Source organism: Raphanus sativus, unplaced genomic scaffold (genome assembly GCF_000801105.2).
Source record: "Raphanus sativus cultivar WK10039 unplaced genomic scaffold, ASM80110v3 Scaffold2237, whole genome shotgun sequence".
Lineage (NCBI taxonomy): Eukaryota > Viridiplantae > Streptophyta > Magnoliopsida > Brassicales > Brassicaceae > Raphanus > Raphanus sativus.
The window spans coordinates 1-16,666 of record NW_026617546.1 but is presented as its reverse complement, the minus strand read 5'-3'; the positions used below and the strand labels follow the sequence as shown (position 1 = coordinate 16,666).

At 39.1% G+C, this 16,666-nt stretch overlaps 5 protein-coding genes across 6 annotated transcripts; 2 read left to right on the top strand and 3 right to left on the bottom strand.

Moving 5' to 3' along the window:
- Nucleotides 1-6: 6 nt before the first annotated feature.
- LOC108862607 (beta-glucosidase 3) lies at nucleotides 7-8,752 on the bottom strand. The gene is made up of 15 exons (XM_056999987.1): nucleotides 8,620-8,752; nucleotides 3,006-3,118; nucleotides 2,728-2,874; nucleotides 2,598-2,661; nucleotides 2,457-2,506; nucleotides 2,291-2,366; nucleotides 2,135-2,206; nucleotides 1,939-2,026; nucleotides 1,577-1,835; nucleotides 1,377-1,492; nucleotides 896-1,110; nucleotides 774-799; nucleotides 604-691; nucleotides 417-507; nucleotides 7-341 (listed from the first exon to the last, which is right to left on the bottom strand). Exons 3-15 carry the CDS (start codon nucleotides 2,854-2,856, stop codon nucleotides 107-109), a joined length of 1,509 nt encoding a protein of 502 aa, XP_056855967.1. The 5' UTR covers nucleotides 2,857-2,874; nucleotides 3,006-3,118; nucleotides 8,620-8,752; the 3' UTR covers nucleotides 7-106.
- LOC108862608 (RPM1-interacting protein 4) lies at nucleotides 4,543-6,089 on the top strand. The gene is made up of 4 exons (XM_018636795.2): nucleotides 4,543-4,703; nucleotides 4,931-5,329; nucleotides 5,512-5,700; nucleotides 5,793-6,089. Exons 1-4 carry the CDS (start codon nucleotides 4,698-4,700, stop codon nucleotides 5,820-5,822), a joined length of 624 nt encoding a protein of 207 aa, XP_018492297.2. The 5' UTR covers nucleotides 4,543-4,697; the 3' UTR covers nucleotides 5,823-6,089.
- Nucleotides 6,686-9,043, bottom strand: LOC130505392 (receptor-like protein 11). Its single transcript, XM_056999986.1, has one exon. It carries the CDS (start codon nucleotides 8,996-8,998, stop codon nucleotides 6,821-6,823), a length of 2,178 nt encoding a protein of 725 aa, XP_056855966.1. The 5' UTR covers nucleotides 8,999-9,043; the 3' UTR covers nucleotides 6,686-6,820.
- Nucleotides 9,044-10,503: 1,460 nt separating this feature from the next.
- Nucleotides 10,504-12,745, top strand: LOC130505393 (uncharacterized). Its single transcript, XM_056999990.1, has one exon. It carries the CDS (start codon nucleotides 10,867-10,869, stop codon nucleotides 12,658-12,660), a length of 1,794 nt encoding a protein of 597 aa, XP_056855970.1. The 5' UTR covers nucleotides 10,504-10,866; the 3' UTR covers nucleotides 12,661-12,745.
- A 177-nt stretch (nucleotides 12,746-12,922) lies between these two features.
- On the bottom strand, nucleotides 12,923-16,590 carry LOC108863432 (receptor-like protein 35). Of its 2 annotated transcripts, none has more exons than XM_056999989.1 (2): nucleotides 13,641-16,590; nucleotides 12,923-13,130 (listed from the first exon to the last, which is right to left on the bottom strand). In XM_056999989.1, exon 1 carries the CDS (start codon nucleotides 16,347-16,349, stop codon nucleotides 13,647-13,649), a length of 2,703 nt encoding a protein of 900 aa, XP_056855969.1. In that variant the 5' UTR covers nucleotides 16,350-16,590; the 3' UTR covers nucleotides 12,923-13,130; nucleotides 13,641-13,646. The 2 variants fall into 2 exon arrangements, with proteins under 2 accessions (XP_056855969.1, XP_056855968.1); XM_056999988.1 differs by lacking the exon at nucleotides 12,923-13,130 and adding an exon at nucleotides 13,280-13,533.
- Between the last annotated feature and the right edge of the window lie 76 nt (nucleotides 16,591-16,666).

The following is a 16,666-nucleotide window of genomic DNA, read 5'->3' as shown; positions in this document are numbered from 1 at the left end:
GTATGGAAGTCTATACATCCTTTAGGCGACGAAGCCCACACTATATAAGTACATCATACATGCAACATTTTGCCTTATCTACGTATATCCGAGTCTATTTTCTATTTTACTGAAAAGAAAGAGCAGGAGAAGAAGACACGGAGAGGCTCTTTAGCTTTTGTGAACTAACGGTTGATCCTTGGAGAAGAGCAGTATACCAAAGAGCAGAGGTTTTTGGAGATCTTGCACGTTCTGGATCGCTAAAATTCACATAGTACAATCCATATGTGTAATTGGGATCGATAAACTCGTACAAATCCATGAACGACCACTGGAAATAGCCTCTTATATCTGACCCATTCCTACATAATAAATCAATCTTGTGACGTAAGAGACAAGTTTTTCTTGAAAGAGAATATTATTATAGTACACCACACCTCACTGAACTGAGCACAGCAGCAATATACGCATGAAGGTATTCAACTCTTCCGATGTCGTTAAGAGATGAATGTTGGTTAGTTGGTGTACCTAATTGTGTATTTTTTACATATATAGAAACTCTCAGTATTTTTGTAATGTTTTGAAACTATAAAAGTAAAGAACAAGTGAGAGAGAGACGAATACCATTTTCAAGAATGTAGACAGGAGGATTGCCATAGTTCTGCTTTATGTATTCCAACACTCCTTCAAGACCCCATGGAAGCACATCAAACTGTAGATATATGACAATAATGAAAAGAGTGTTAGGGTTTAGAAACGTGCTTTTGAATATTGGCAGTCTTTTGGAAACACACCTTGAACAGTGTAGAATTCCCAAAGGCTGTCCAGCAAAATGAACAAAAAAAAATCAGCTACGGAATATGGTATGGTACTATGGTAGATATAAACACACACATCCCATGAAAGAAAAGCATACGTAGTAGTAAAGCATTCATGTCTGAATTAAAATCTCCTGCGTGGATACTAGTAGATAAGTGTGCCGCGTACATTGCTGTATAGTGAATGAGTCCCAAGAAATCGGATGAGCCTTTAACGAGTTCTGATTCTTCTTTCGAAAAGCTTGGTAACCTCTCGCCCGCGGTTCTCTTCATCACATCAGGATAGTCCCCAAACACCAACGGGTGCAACACCCTAGGATATTCAGAGATGAAAATATTCTTGACTGGATCTGAGATTTTGGAGGCTATAAGCATTTCTTTAAAAAAAATTACAATTTTTCCCCCTTAATTTGGAGATTTATTCCTATATAAAAAAAATTCAAAAAATAATTAGAGGCTTCAAGCTAATGTTTCAAGTGGCTGAGCCGAGCTTGCCCTTTAGGCCGGAGCAGCCTAAGAAGGGATGAATATATAACTAAACGAAAAGAAATTAGAGATGATAAATTGTGTTCAACAAACCAAGCTAAGAAGAAATCTTTGGCTCTTTGAGTTGCGATCTTGTCCTCTTCAGAGCTAGTGAAGGGAACCATCCAGTATGCAAATAAAGTTATACCTACAGATCCATGCTGCTTATCCTACACCATCTCACGAGATAAACATAGAGGTAAAATTAAGCATTCAAGAGATTATGGATATATACGTGTGTAAGCTGATGATACCTTATACGTTTGCTTATACAATCTTGCGGTAGATGCATGTGCAAGCAACATGTTATGGAGTGCAATATATGGTTCAGTTGAAGAGTTTCCTCTGGAGCAGTTGCCTATCCCAAATGGAGGTGAACAATGCATAGGAGGGAAAACTCCCAAGTCGTAACCTCCCCAAGCTAGCATATTGGGATCATTAATTGTCCACCAGGATTTCACTTTGTCGCCAAACTCTCTGAAGCAAACGTCTGCAAAAGCCGTGAAGTCATCGCTGCCACAAATAGATCATTTAAGATATGATATATAGCACACACTTCACTCTTGGAGTTATTTATGAGTACAAATTTTAGTTGCGAGAAAATGTTTGGTTTTACATGATTTTCTTGTCAATCCATCCTCCGTATTCATCTTCAAGAACCTGAGGTAGATCATTGTGATACAAAGTGACATGCGGTTCAACACCTGTACTCACTCATTCATACCAAACAGACCAATTAATTCATGTTCTTTCCAAGACAAATGACATAATCAAACCAAATGTGGTTATGAGAAGCATAATCTTATTCTTACCGTGTCTTATGAGCTCATCTATGAGGTCTTTGTAGAAGCGTAACCCCTTTGGATTTACAGGACCTCTTCCACCTGAAAAACCAAAGGCCTTTAAAACTCAAGTGAAGGTAAGAAACTCGAGTTGTAGCAAAGAAACACACACACACACACACACACTTGGTATAAGCCGCGGCCACGAGATAGAGAGTCGGAATGCATCTAAACCCATGTTATACATCAGCCTTACGTCCTCCTGCAGCATTGTCACGTTTTCAACATGTTATATTATTTATAGCTAGCTAAATTATTATGATAGTCATCAAATTTGGATCAGTAGGCAAACCTTATATTTGTGATACCCATCACATGCTATATCTCCGGTAGGTCCATCACCTGCAAACGTTAAGAACTTTGATTGTTACTAACCCGCAGAAAATATCTTTGTGTTTAACCTTAAAATGTTTAGTGAAAAGATTTTATGTACTAGAGTGAACGTATGTATCCCAAATGCTAGGCATTCTTCCGTCTTCATCAACAGCACCTTCCCACTTTTTAAGAGTTTAAAACCATATTCAGATTATCAAAATCCATGTGAGTTAGTTCTAGTTCCAAACCTGAAAAGCAGAAACGGCTGATCCGAAGACGAAGCCCTTCGGGAAGTCGTTCCTGCTATAAACATCGCTGCATCTTCCGGATGAAGCCAAGCTCAACAAAATGATAATCAGAACCAAAACCTGTTCCATCTCCTCTAATAGGGGGGTCTACACGAGGGAGAAGAAATAATATTTGTTACAATCTTTTCCAAGTCCATACCTTTTCCTATCTTTCTTTTTCTTGAATAAAGTACCTATGGCAGAATATAACAAAAGTTAGCAATGTTAGAGAAGTTTACCAAATGTTCAGGAACTAGAATGTCTCTTTTCTCTGTCTGCTTCCATTCTTAACCACCATATAAATACATGCGATTTTTTTAATTTTGTACCACTTATTTTCAATCAACCTCCACTGCTCCACATATATGAGTTAGAATCAATCAAGCTAGTGTGGTTAACAAGGATTTACTAGAATAATCAACGCTACTCATCTTCCATCATATTCTTCTAAACTTAATTAATAAATTCTTGGTGTTAAACATGTTAAACAGAAGATACACCTTGAGTTAAAAATTAATTTGTCATTTTTGTTCTGTTTATTTTCCTTGAATTTTTGTTTGTTAAGACATAGTATTCAAGAATTTGTGAAACTAAATTAGCTGATTGATCATGTATTTTCCCCCTCAGATATTTTTTATTTCTTTGTGAGAAAAGAAAACAATCGCATGTTGACACTTGATCATGTATTTTCCCCTCAAATCTAGTAGAGTATTTGCACTCCATACACACAAAATCTATCTTATTTGCACTCCATACCTTATTTCCTATACTTTTCTCGAAGAAAAAAAAATGCTACTACTTAAGTATGTGACACTTGTGTGGTTGTCGCTGGTTATTAACAAAAAGAAAAGGACAAAAAAAAACTTGTGTGGAGTGTGGTGGACTGAGACCACGTGTGGTTTATAACTAGAAGCGCATAAAGCAAGCAAAGTCTTATGTCGGCAATGTATTCCTATCAGGCTGCAAACATTTTTCTCGCTTCAACAGAACTCTGAAAAGTCGGGAAAAGTCTTGCATATCGAACAGTTCATCCTCTTTTTTTTTTCTAGTTCATCCTCTTTAGGCGACATGGTATGGCCATTACCGCTTATCCATTGCAAACATTTGAAAAAAACAATCAACTTTAGAAATATTAACCACTCATAAATCTGTTAATCTTAGACATTAAAATTTTTCTATAACCAGCAACCACAAAAAACTACACTATCCCACTCCAAATCAAACACCTGTTTCAAATATATATAAAAAGTTGAAGAAATCTTCCAACAACAAACAAAGAGAAATCAGAGAAAACCCACTAGAAAAACAAACTTATCATATATTATGATTTTTGACATAAACGGGTGGATATAGTTTAAAGAAAAAGTGTTAAAAACCTAACTCCCTCAGTCCCTCTGATAAAATTAAAAAAGGAAATACAGAACTTTTGACAAGAATCAGTTAAAACTGTAAAACTTATTACTAGTTTAAATATGAAAAATAACAAAATTTATACTAAATCAGTTTTGCAACATCATGTATACACTCGTTTACACAGAACAAAAAGAAATCCACCAATTTCTACTATTATCACTAAATTTAGACCCACGGCTGATCTAAATCGTACAAATAAACCATAGATAATTAATTACAACTTTAAGAGGAAACATTATAACATGGCCATCAAGCCGCCACTAACGGTAACGGCGTTGAGTGTTTTTCACACAAAAACTATTTTACAGGAAAATAATATATTACTAGTATTATTCTTCTCATCTGAAAAAATAATTAGAAAATGAAGTGAGGCAAAGACAATAGAATTGAAAAGTCAAGTATCACACTAGTCAACGTTTGATAAACCTCTTCTCTTTCTTCTTCTTCGTCAATTCTCCTTATCACATATCATCTCTCTTTCTTCCTAAAGGTATCCTCTCTCTGGACTAGCTTCTCTCATGGCAGTAAGTTTCTCTGAAAAATCACGATTCGATTCAAATTCTGATTTTGCTAGATTAGATAAGAAAATATCTTAGTGACAAGGAAACTGCAAAAGAGATGTTTGTCTTGTTGCAAATCTTGTTCTGTAATAAGAATCGTTCTCTAGAGTTCGTTATTCCGATTATACCCTTTTGTTTTGTTGTTGAGAGCTGATTTTGAATTTTGTTTCTATGTAATTAAAATTGCAAAGGAGCGTTCGAATGTTCCAAAGTTTGGGAACTGGGAAGGAGAGGAGAATGTTCCTTACACGGCTTACTTTGAGAAAGCGCGTAAAGGACGCGCCGCCCCAGGGAGTAGAGTAACGAACCCGAACGACCCGGAGTATAACTCGGATTCGAGGACCAAACCTGAGGAAGTTGTTGACCACCCGGTTAGAAAGTCGCGCGAAGGGACGAGAAGCCGAGAAGAGAGCGAGCTGAAGCAGTTTGGTGGTGGTGGTGATGGTAGTGGGAGTTCATCAAACGAGAAAAGACAAGGAAAGTCTTCTCAGAACAATAGCTACGATAATAAGTCCCCATTGCATAAGAACTCATATGATGGCGGCGCTGCAAGATCAAAGCCCAAACCAAACCTTAGACCTGACGAAAGCGTAAGATCTCACTTTTTGAGGCTTTTGTGTTCCACAACTATTTGTCTAATTATCTAAAATCTATTATGGATAAAATATCTCATGTCGAGAATTTAAGGGTTATAAAGGTTATATGACCAATTGATTTTAAGTTGGAATTCCATAATAAACTGGAATTTAACGGTTTCAAAATGTTTTTACAGCCTGAAAAAGTGACGGTGGTGCCGAAATTCGGTGATTGGGATGAGAATAATCCGGCGTCAGCTGATGGATATACACACATTTTCAACAAAGTCCGTGAAGAGAGGAGCACTGGAGCTAATAATGTGAGTGGATCTTCCAGAACGCCGACTCACGCCAGCTCCCGTAAAAGCCCTTCTAGCAGTTCCAAAGTAAGACACTCCCTCCTTCAAGCTCCTTGCTTCTCACTGAAAACATTTTTTCTTTTGTAAATTTGTTTTTTTTTTTTTTCTGTAATTGACAGTGTTGCTGCTTTGGCTTTGGAGGAAAATGAGAAGGGAAAACGTTTGTTTCGGGAATAATTGTGTGTATAGTTATCGAGAAATCAATGTGTGTTGTAATCTTAATGATCAGACGGTCGAGTAACTTTAGATGGGAATAAGGCATATCAGTCATAAAACTTATATACTATAGCTTTTGTATGTATGTTTTGTGATTTTTCATTTTACTTTTGGTGTTTTCATTCTGCACGTTCCAGTTTTGGACCTGCTTCTGCTTGCAGTTTCATTATATCTTGGTACGGGCTCACCAATTTGGTTAATGGAGTATTGTAGACTAGAGTATTCTCATTCTAATTGCAATTATGATCGGTCGCTGGAGTATTTCCGTTGTGCTCTGTAGCTTTTGAGTTTATTATCAAAAATGTATTTGAAGTATCAACGAGCCAAAACTTGGAACATGTAGATCCTAGTCTGTTTTTACTTCCTTTTCCTTAAAACTTGTAACATCTTCAACTGATCATACTCTAATGTTTATAAACTTTTTGAGGGAGGCAAAACTTGGAACATGTAGATCTTTTTTTTTTTTTTTTTTTGAGCAACTTGGAACATGTAGATCCCCTAATCTGTTTTTACTTCCTTTTCCTTAAAACTTATAACATCTTCAACTGGTCATACCTCACTGGTAAAGCATTAAAAAGTAGCACTAGTTGTAGTTCCTATGGCACTTTAATACTAAGATGACTTAGCTCTCCTACGATCTTCAAGAAGTTGTCTATGTTTACACTGATTGTTTGTTAATCTTTCTTCTTGTATCTATAAAGCTTGAGCTAAGCGTGAACTCAATTTGGCAATAACTTTGGCATATATAACGTCATGTCTCTTTTTTGTTGAAGGGTTTATATTACACCAAATACAGTAACTAGAAAACTAACGCATAAATTTTTATTGAACACAAAACTTACAAGATATATTTACTACAAAAACAGTAAACAGGAATTACATTAAAACAACACACACACACAAACTAGAACTTTGGAAAACACACGAAGAATCAACGAGTCCTTGTAGAGACTCGTTTTCTTCGACCAAAGGTTTTTATGAACCATGCATGATTGTGTGAAAGGAAAATATGTCCGATTACCAATCCACAGAATACACCAGGTCCATAGGCTATTCCGGCTGCTAACCAGCTGAACATTTGTTCCTCTGTCTCCGAATGTTCTTGGACTTGCTGTATTGTCGTAGGATTCAAGCTATAGGTTTGCTGACAGATCTCTTCAAGTCCGTAGAGTCCAGGGTTGTCCAAGAACGAAGAACACTCCTGCCTCTGAATCTGTGTGCCTCGTGGCACTGGACCGTGGAGAAGATTATGAGAGAAGTTCACGTATGACAGAAAGGAGAGTTCACCAAGATCTCGAGGGATCTGACCTGACAGTTTATTTCTCGAGAGGTCTAGTGCCTCAAGATTCGTCAAATTCGCCAAGGACCGTGGGATATCACTTGCGAAGGCGTTACCTGACAAGTTGAGTAGACGCAGTCCTTTCAAAAGGGACAAAGATTCAGGAATCTCGCCGTGGATTCTGTTTCCAGAAAAGTCAATGGCTCTGAAGTCTTTTTGGATGCGTTCGAACCTCGTCTCCACTCCTTTGTTCACCATCTCCATCGAGCGATAGAGCAGCAGGTAGCTAGAATAATACTTGACGAAGTTTACCACGTAGTCATAATTTTTTCCTTCGGTCAACGTGGTCATCGCGCGCCAGCTGGAAAAATAGCGAGGCGGGAGAGTTCCGGAGAAGTCGTTACGCGAAACATCGATCACTCTCAAACTCCGAAACCCGCTGGAGGACACGTGGCGATTATACAACGGCCCGTGGAACTCGTTCGATCTGAGTATGAGAACGTTTAGTGACGGTAGAGATCCTAACCAATACGGAAACTCGTCGTTGATTCCGTTGCTTTCCACGTTCAAAAGTTGTAGAGCTTTGCAATTTATCAAAGAGTTTGGGAACTTTCCTTCCAACTGATTGCGACTAACGTCTAATGATCGTAACTTGGTAGCATCGACGAATATATCTGGAAGAAGTCCACTGAAGCTATTGTTACGTAGACTTAGCTCCGTAAGAGAGACAATAGAGTTGCTTAAACATGGAGGAATCGAGCCATTGAAGAGATTGCTGGACAAATCTAAATATCTCAACCCTTTATGCTTGCAGTTGCAGATCCAATGAGGAAACGGTCCTTGAAATGAATTATAACTTAGATCCAGTATTTGGATCAGTGTTTCCTGTGAAGAGTTTTGAAAACTGGTGAAATGATTGTGAGAAAGAGTCATCGTTGTCAGTCTCCATAAGAAACTTGGCACTTGGCCTTTTAACTTGTTGTTGGAAAGATGTAAATCTGTGAGGTGGACCAACTTTGATATAGATCTAGGAATTGACCCTGTTATATTGTTTCGGCTCATATATAATTGTCTGAGGTTGAGAAATTTAGATATAGATTCAGGGATTAGGCCTTCAAATTTGTTACGGGAAAGACCAAGAAAATGAAGCTTAGATGAAGATGTATTCACAAACTCTATAGGTCCTGTGAACTGGTTATCTCCCAAATTTACAGATTGTAACGAAGGAATCGAGAACAAGGATTTAGGGAAAGGCCCGATAAATGAGTTTTTACTGACATCAAAATACTCTAAGTTGTGGAATCCACTCAAGTCTGGTGGAAGCGTGGATGTGAAGTTATTAGAGGTGAGGCTAAGATAGGAAAGCTTTGTTAACTTGGCTAATGAAACTGGAATAGCGCCGACCAGTTTATTATAAGAAAAGTCAACGGAAGTGAGACGAGAAAGGTTACCTAATGAAGAAGAAATCTCTCCATGGAGATTGCAACTGCTAAGGTTTAGGTGACGAAGATATTGAAGTCTGAAAAGGCTGCTGCTACTTTTCAAAGAGCTGTTGAGAAAGGTCTCATTTAGTTCCAGTGATATCACTTGGCCATATTTTCCATCACAGGTGACACCCTTCCAGTGACAACAATCACTGCTCTTATTCCACGAAGCTATCCATGTATTAGTAGACTCGTCAACTGGAAACTCGTCTTTCAACTCCAAAAGAGCATCCCTCTGGTCGTGGCGGCAAGTGTGGAACGTAGGAGAAGCGAGCGTGTGGATTAAGAAGGATACATATATATACATAAAACCAGAAACGCAATAACAATGGCTTAGGATCATCATATCCTTTTTTTTAGTTTGTGTTGGAGTAATGGGTTATGTTTTTTCCAGTGGTTCTCTTTAAGAAGAGGAAGAAAGAAACGCTGGTGGGACTTTGACTTGTCAACTCGTCGGATTTCGTTGACTTGTCTACGTTTTCGTCAATCAGTCGTGCCACTTGTCTTGAGAAATTTCCACATAAACCATTAGCTTCGGTTCTAGAGATTTAAGATTTGTCTGCATTTTTAAAAAATTCGATTCAGTTTTAATTCAGGTATTTCAATTTTTCGGTTCAAATAATAAAACTGGAAACCAACTAATACTTGAAATTATTTCAGATCTCATTCGTTTTCTATTCAGTTTATGTTTTTTATTAGTTCGAATTAAAAATTTAGAAATTTATCTTTCTGCATTAAATAGATTTTTCAAAGTTTCAGATAAAGTTTGGATAATTCAGTTAGTTTAAAGTATTTCGGATAAAAATATTCTGAAAATTCAAAATTTAGAATATTTTATTTTAAAATATTACAAATATCATTTCAATTTACAGAATATTATTTTTGGTTCAATTTAGTACGATTCTTTGATTCTAGATAAATGTGGACATATCTAAATTCATCCAAGCCTCCAAATATCTATTCTTTTTTTACTACAAACACTATGTTTTATTAATTCAAGATGAAAAGTTATCTTGTAGAGTTAATCACGTCGGAATCGAAGAGTTTACATGAAAGAAAATAGAATTTTTGAGGCGAACTTCTTTAACAAGGAGGTCGGCTCTTACATTACTAATGCAAACTATGAAAAAGATAGAAAAACATTAAACTCATAAACCAAAAAGGTAAACTCATTCATTTCAGAAACCAAACTTGGCCAATCTTCATCTTCACTTATCAGCTTGACTAGTTGTAGACAATCCGATTCAAAGACCATAGAAATATAACCCAGCTGTAGAGAGTTTTTCATTGCACAAAGCAAGATATTAAACTTTGCATGAAGTGGAGATGGAATCTGGTTCATCCCGATAGAATCTGGTTCATCCCAATGGAACCGTAGGTACAGAATCCTGGTTGGAAGTCGAAAACAAAACCTCCTCCAAAGACGGTCGAATTCGTCCTCCAAATATCTATTCAATATTTGTTCTTTTATGAAATGGGAAATTCTGGTGTACAAACTTTTGTAGGGTCAATTCCATAGATAGTAAGTTGATTTTTAATGTGTAAATATCATAGACCCTTCCTCTAAGGTTGAGTTGGTGATATAATTTCCTTTCTGGTGTTATTGTTTTGGTTTTGTTCTACATTTTTGTACATGGTGCTTTAAGACGACGTTATAAAAAAGACAGCTGGTTAATTGTATTCGCTCCTTTAACTTTTGATTAGTCGCAAGTGTCTGAAAAAAAATGAACATCTAACTTTTAAGTTTTAAGGCAAGTTGTATAAACGGATGGTCCGGATCACTCCTAGTCTATAGATGCGATCCACAAAAATACCCAAATTTTTTTGGATCCTTCCCTCCTTCAGCGCCAACGTCAAAGTTTTGGCGGTCGATCAAAAACATTTCGAAATTCAAAGAGTTTAACCCGCAAAAATACTCAAAAAACATTTCATCAGCAGAAGAACATATACCTCAACCAGATCTTCATCTTCCTCACACTTTCTCTCTCTCTCTCTCTCCATCTTTCTTCATTTTGTTGATGTGATTGTCTTTAAACAGAACTCGAATCTCAGGTACTTTAGCTTTTGCTTTCTTCTCTCCCTCTCTCTTAATCCTATTCTGGGCACTGCTTTCGGTAGATTCCACCTCCATTTCTGGAGAAATTAGGGTTCGATTTAGGGCTTTTCTCTTCACAATCCGAATCCAAGTTTTGAGCGAAACCCAATCTCACGGACATGGTGAGGATCCAGAAAGTAGAATCCTTTTACGCCAAGCTCCGCGAATCAGCCGCCTCCTCCGGTTCCCAGAACCCTCTTCTGATATTCCCTTCCTCATCCGACGTGGACTCGATCTGCGCCCTCAAGGTCATCACTCACATCCTCGAATCGGATTCGATCCAGTACTCGTGCTTCCCCGTCTCCTCGTTTCTCGAGATCCACAAGTACGCGGGTCCTGGGCTGTGCTCTTCCTCGGAGACTCCCGTGACTATACTCTTGATTAACTGGGGCTGTCACCGTGATTTGAGGCTAGTGCTTAAGCTGGGTCCTAAAGCTCGTGTCTTTGTGGTGGATAGTCATAGGCCTATTCATTTGCATAACTTGAGTGATGGCAATGAGAGGGTTGTTGTGCTTCACACTGATGATGATGAGAGGCAAGCGGATCTCGCTTATGATTTCCATGTGTTGAAGTTGGCTAACGAGAGTTATCAGATGCATCAAGAGAGAGGAGATGGAAGCGAGAGTGAAGACGAAAGTGATGAGGAGGAGGAGGAGGAGGAGGAGGAGAGTGATGATGGAGATGGTGATAGGCCAAGTAAGAGGAGGAAGACGGATGATGATGATGGTGTGAAGCTTTTCAAGAAGCTAAAGAGGGATTACTACAAGATGGGGACTTTCCACGGGAAGCCATCCGGGTGTTTGCTTTTTGAGCTGTCTCATATGTTGAGGAAGAACACTAACGAGCTTCTGTGGCTGGCTTGTGTTTCCTTGACTGATCAGTTCGTTCACGAGAGGCTAACCGACGAGAGATACCAAGCTGCGGTGATGGAGCTTGAGCAACACATCAACAGCTCCGGGAACATAGACAAGGTCACTTCCGTTACTTTGAAAGACGGAACCAAGGTTCGAGCACCGGACTGTTCGAGAATCTCTTACGAAGAAGAGCCTAGGCTTATGCTGCTGAGAGAGTGGAACTTGTTTGACTCCATGCTCTGTTCCTCGTACATCGCGACGAAGCTCAAGACGTGGAGTGATAACGGGATCAAGAAGCTTAAGCTTCTTCTGGCGCGTATGGGGTTTGCGCTTATCGAGTGCCAGCAGAAGTTTCCTTACATGAACAACGAGGTGAAGAGGAAAATGAAGCAAGAGTTTGATCGGTTTTTGCCTGAGTATGGTCTAAACGATTTCTACTACAGGAGTTTCCTGCGGCTTCATGGATACAGCTCAAGGGTCTCTGCCGCTGATGTTGTCTACGGGATTACAGCGCTTCTTGAATCGTTTCTTGGTTCAGGTGGCTCCTCTGCTTCGCAGCAGTTTGGAGAGGCTTATGATGCTTTGTCGTTGAACAATCTTGATAAGCTTCGTTCCGGGATGCAGCAAGCAATCAAGGTTCAAAGAGCGATTCTAAGACAAGGAAGCGCAGCAATCACCAAGACCGGATGCATCAGAAGTGGAAGGAAGTTCAGATGGGTGAAGGTTGAGGATTCCATTGACGCTAAGTATTTGGGATATCCTCAGGCTTTGACAAAGTTCTGTTACTTTCTAATGGATGCTTTGAGGGAGAAAGGAGCTAGGATGAAACCGATGCTATGTGCCTGCGCATCTCAGCAATTAGGGAAGATACTTGTGGTTGGAGTTTGTGGGAAGCCGAGACTTGGTGCAGTAAGAGGGAATGCGTTTGGTAATGCGTTTAGAAAAGCAGCTCAAGAGAGTAGAGCTGATTACTTTCATGAGCTGTTTGAGTCTTCGTGGATCGTCTTAGATGCTTCTGCTGTTAACTCTTTCATGATTAGATTAACTGAGAAGCTTTGACATAGGAGTACTCTCAAGGTATCTTTACTCTGTTTTTCTTTTACCAGTTCTCTGTTTATTTTATTTATATCAAAATTGTTTGGAATTTTACGAGACTTTGTAATAGGCAGAATCTGTTATCAATCATGTAACTTGTTTTAATCAAATAACCAAAGAGTTCTTTGTGAAATTGAAAATGATTGGTCCCTTGATTCGTTTGGTGTTTCTAAAAAAATGAGACAACCTTAGAAACTTGAGAACAAAATGGCTTTTTTCTATCTGGAGGGCTTCTTTCTCCACAGGGTTGTCCCCCGGTTGATCTCCTGACCATCTTCTCAGGCATCTCCAGACAATCCTGTATGCCTGATGTGCAGAGCCATTCGTATCATCAATATCTGAGGTGGTGAGTCAATCCACAACATTGTTTTGTTGACATTCTCTTCTGTAATCCAAAGTTATGACCTGAAGTTCGCGTGTGTCTAAGGTATGCTCTGCCATTAACAGGAAATGTCATAGTTATATTGTTTCTCTACCTTAAGTCCAGTGATTGAGCACTGAGCCGGATCTTCAAGTTTGGGGATTTTCTTCAAGCTTACTGTTATTACAACTTACTATTCTATTTACCGATGTAGTAATCATCAATATGAAAACCACATGCGTATATAATTGGAATCAAGATTACACATACAAAAAATGAGCAAATATAAATCTTGAGAGTAAAATAAAAACTTTGAAATGGTTGCTTGATTTATTTAAAATATTTACCTAGCTATATTTTTGCATATTTTATAAGTGTATTTTTTTTTGCTCCCCAAGCTTCTTTCTCTTCAGTCCATTATGTTTGGTTGCTTGATTTTATTCTTTGAGACTCTTCAACTTGGGTTTATGAAGGTTCTACAAACAGAAAGCAATTACCAAGTACTAATCCCGTTTATCCATCCATTCATCTGGAATTATCTGATTATAATATACATTTTTGCAGATTCAGTAACATATTTTACCTTTTTTTAACGAGCTGCGGTGCTTCTCCTTCTGCGTCTGCTTGGGCCAAAAATGTTGACGAACCACTCTGGTCTGTAAGAAATCAGCATGCACCCAATCGTAAATCCAAAGATAATACCAGGTACGAAACCAACCGCGGCTGCCACCCAACTCAACACCTCTTCCTCATCTTCTCCCTCTGGCTCCAGCGTTTCATCCCCTTCCGGATTGGTGCGTCTGCAAACAACATCAAGAGAAGGGCCGAAAAGTCCATCGTTGTTGTCAAAAGAAGAGCAAACTTGCGTCCGAAACTGAGTGCCCCCAGGTACCAAACCCGCGAGGTGGTTATGAGAGAAGTTCATGTGCGAAAGGTACGAGAGACTTCCTAGCTCTTGCGGAATCCCACCTGAGAGCTTGTTCCTGGAAACATCGAGCGACTCGAGCGCTTTCAGGTCCCCCAAAGACGGTGGGATGCGTCGGGAGAAAGCGTTGCTCGACAAGTTTAGCACACGAAGCTCTTTCAGTAGACCGATGGAGTTTGGGATCTCTCCTTCCAGTTTGTTTCCGGAGAAATCGACCGCAGTGTATATTTTCAGGATACGCACCAGCTCCATCGCTACGCCTTTATTCATCAAAACCATCGAATCGTGGTAATATCCTGATCCCATGTACATTTCTTCATCTTGTTCTTCGTCGAGCGTGGACATTGCAGTCCAGCTCGAGAAGAAAACTGATGGCAGCGTTCCGCTGAAGTTATTCCGCGATATGTCCATGATCCGGAGCTTGGCGAACCGAGTTTGCTGTTGTATGGATCCGTGGAATGCGTTGGACCGTAGGACAAGAATCTGCAGGTTTTGGAGAGAAGTCAACCAAAACGGAAACGAGTCGTTGATCATGTTGCTTTCCACGTTAAGAACTTCGAGAGTAGAGGAGTGGATTAGCGATCTTGGGAGCTTCCCTACCAGCTGGTTATTACCGACGTCGAGCGAGATTAGATTTCCATATATGTTTTCCGGAAGACTTCCACTAAGACGATTTTGACGAAGGATGAGACGCGAGAGATTACTCTTGAGGTTTCCAATGCAACGAGGGATAGGGCCGTTGAAGTTGTTGTTGGATAAATCGAGAGTGTCTAGAGTGTCCAGCGTACATATGAAGGAGGGAATCTCGCCCGTGAAATTATTATTGGAGGCGAACAAGTAAGTCACTGATGATGGTGATTTTGTTGTTGGTGTTTCAAAGCCATTGAAAGTGTTGTTGGAAAGATTCACGTAACGTATTAGCGTCCATAACCATCCAGGCACCTGACCTTTGATTTTGTTGTTGGGAATGTGTAGCTCGGTCATTAATCCATTCTCTAGTCTTGTTAAAATCTCCGGAAACTCGGTGATACCGCAATCTGATAGAGACAAACTACTCAACCGTTGCAAAGGTTGGTTTGCGACTGAACTTTTGTTTGTGGTTGAAACACGATTCCCTGAGAGATCCAAGATAGATATAGACTTGAGATGCAAGGATAGGACTGCATTCAAGTCAATAGTAGTGGTGGTGTTCAAATGGGATATGTAAAGCTGGGTGAGCCCCTTGATAGGCGAGAAAATACTAAAATCAACTGGGCCGCCTTGGACGTTGTAATTGGAAATATTAAGAATCACAAGGTTGGCTAATTTGGAAATGGATCTTGGGATGGGCCCTCTGAAGTTGTTATTACCAAGGAATAAGGACACTAGATTATTAGATGATGAAGATACATTACCGAACTCAAGAGTGCCATTGAGTTGGTTATTGCTCATATCAAGATATCTCAGAGAAGAAATTGCAAAGAAAGCACAAGGGAGGGTTCCAGAGAAAGAGTTTACAGATGCATCAAAGTAAAGCAAGTTGGAGAGTGAATTGATATTAGCTGGAAGTGTGCCTGTGAAATGATTATAGGAGATACCTAAAATTGACAGCTTTGTTAGATTTAGTAACGCCGTGGGAAATTTCCCGCTCAGGTTATTGGCTCTAAACATTAAGGTGTTCAACCGGTTTAGACTAGCAAAAGAAGATGGGATTTCACCATCAAAATTATTATTACTAAGGCCGAGAATGGTAAGAAGAGAAAGGTTTCCGACTGAAAATGGAATTTGACCAACAAAATGGTTATTAGAGAGGTCAAGAGTGGTGAGATGCGGAAGGTTTTCAGTTAGAGATGAGATTTCACCACTAAAATAATTATCAGAAAGGTCGAGAGAGGCGAGATGCGATAGGTTTCCAATCGATAAAGGTATCCCGCCACTGAAAAGATTATTTGAAAGATCAAGAAAATTGAGATGAGAAAGGTTTCTAATTGAGGACAAGACTTCACCGCTCAAGTTATTATTTGAAAGGCTAAGACTGTTTAGGGAAGGAAGATTTTTCAGCTTAAAAAGACTAGTATGGCCATGGAGGCAGCTGAAGCTAAGGTCTAGCTCGATCACTTCTCCAGATTTGAGATCGCACTTGATACCATCCCAATCACAGCAGTCCTTGTTATACATCCATGACTTCATCCTCGGATGACGATTTAAATTGTTGTTAACGAAACAACTATCATGAGAGTTCGGAGTCTCAAACTCATCCTTGAACTCAAGAAGTACATCCCTTTGTTCAGGACGACATAACTGTTTAGTATGAGCCGCATGAGTATCTCCAAAATTAGAAATGTGGGAAAACAGAAAAGAAAGAGTAATAAGCATGAGACGACTCATTGAGATAGAGAAGGAATAGTAAAAGATAAAACGAAGGGAAAAGTTCCAAGTTCCAACGAAAGAGTTCACAATTTTTTTTATTTTGGTATGAAAAACTCTACACTTGCATCAAGGTACAAATTTGGAGAGTGAATAGATATCAAACTTATTGTAACTTTCTTGAATATCAATTGTGATGGTAATGAAAAAGCAGAAAAAGGAGATTGCGATGGTAAGAAGATTTCATGCCCATCTCTTTATATACATCCAATGAGCTTGACTCACTGTCTTTCTACCAAGTTGGGCTATTATATAGAACAAAAACATTGCTTGCCAAA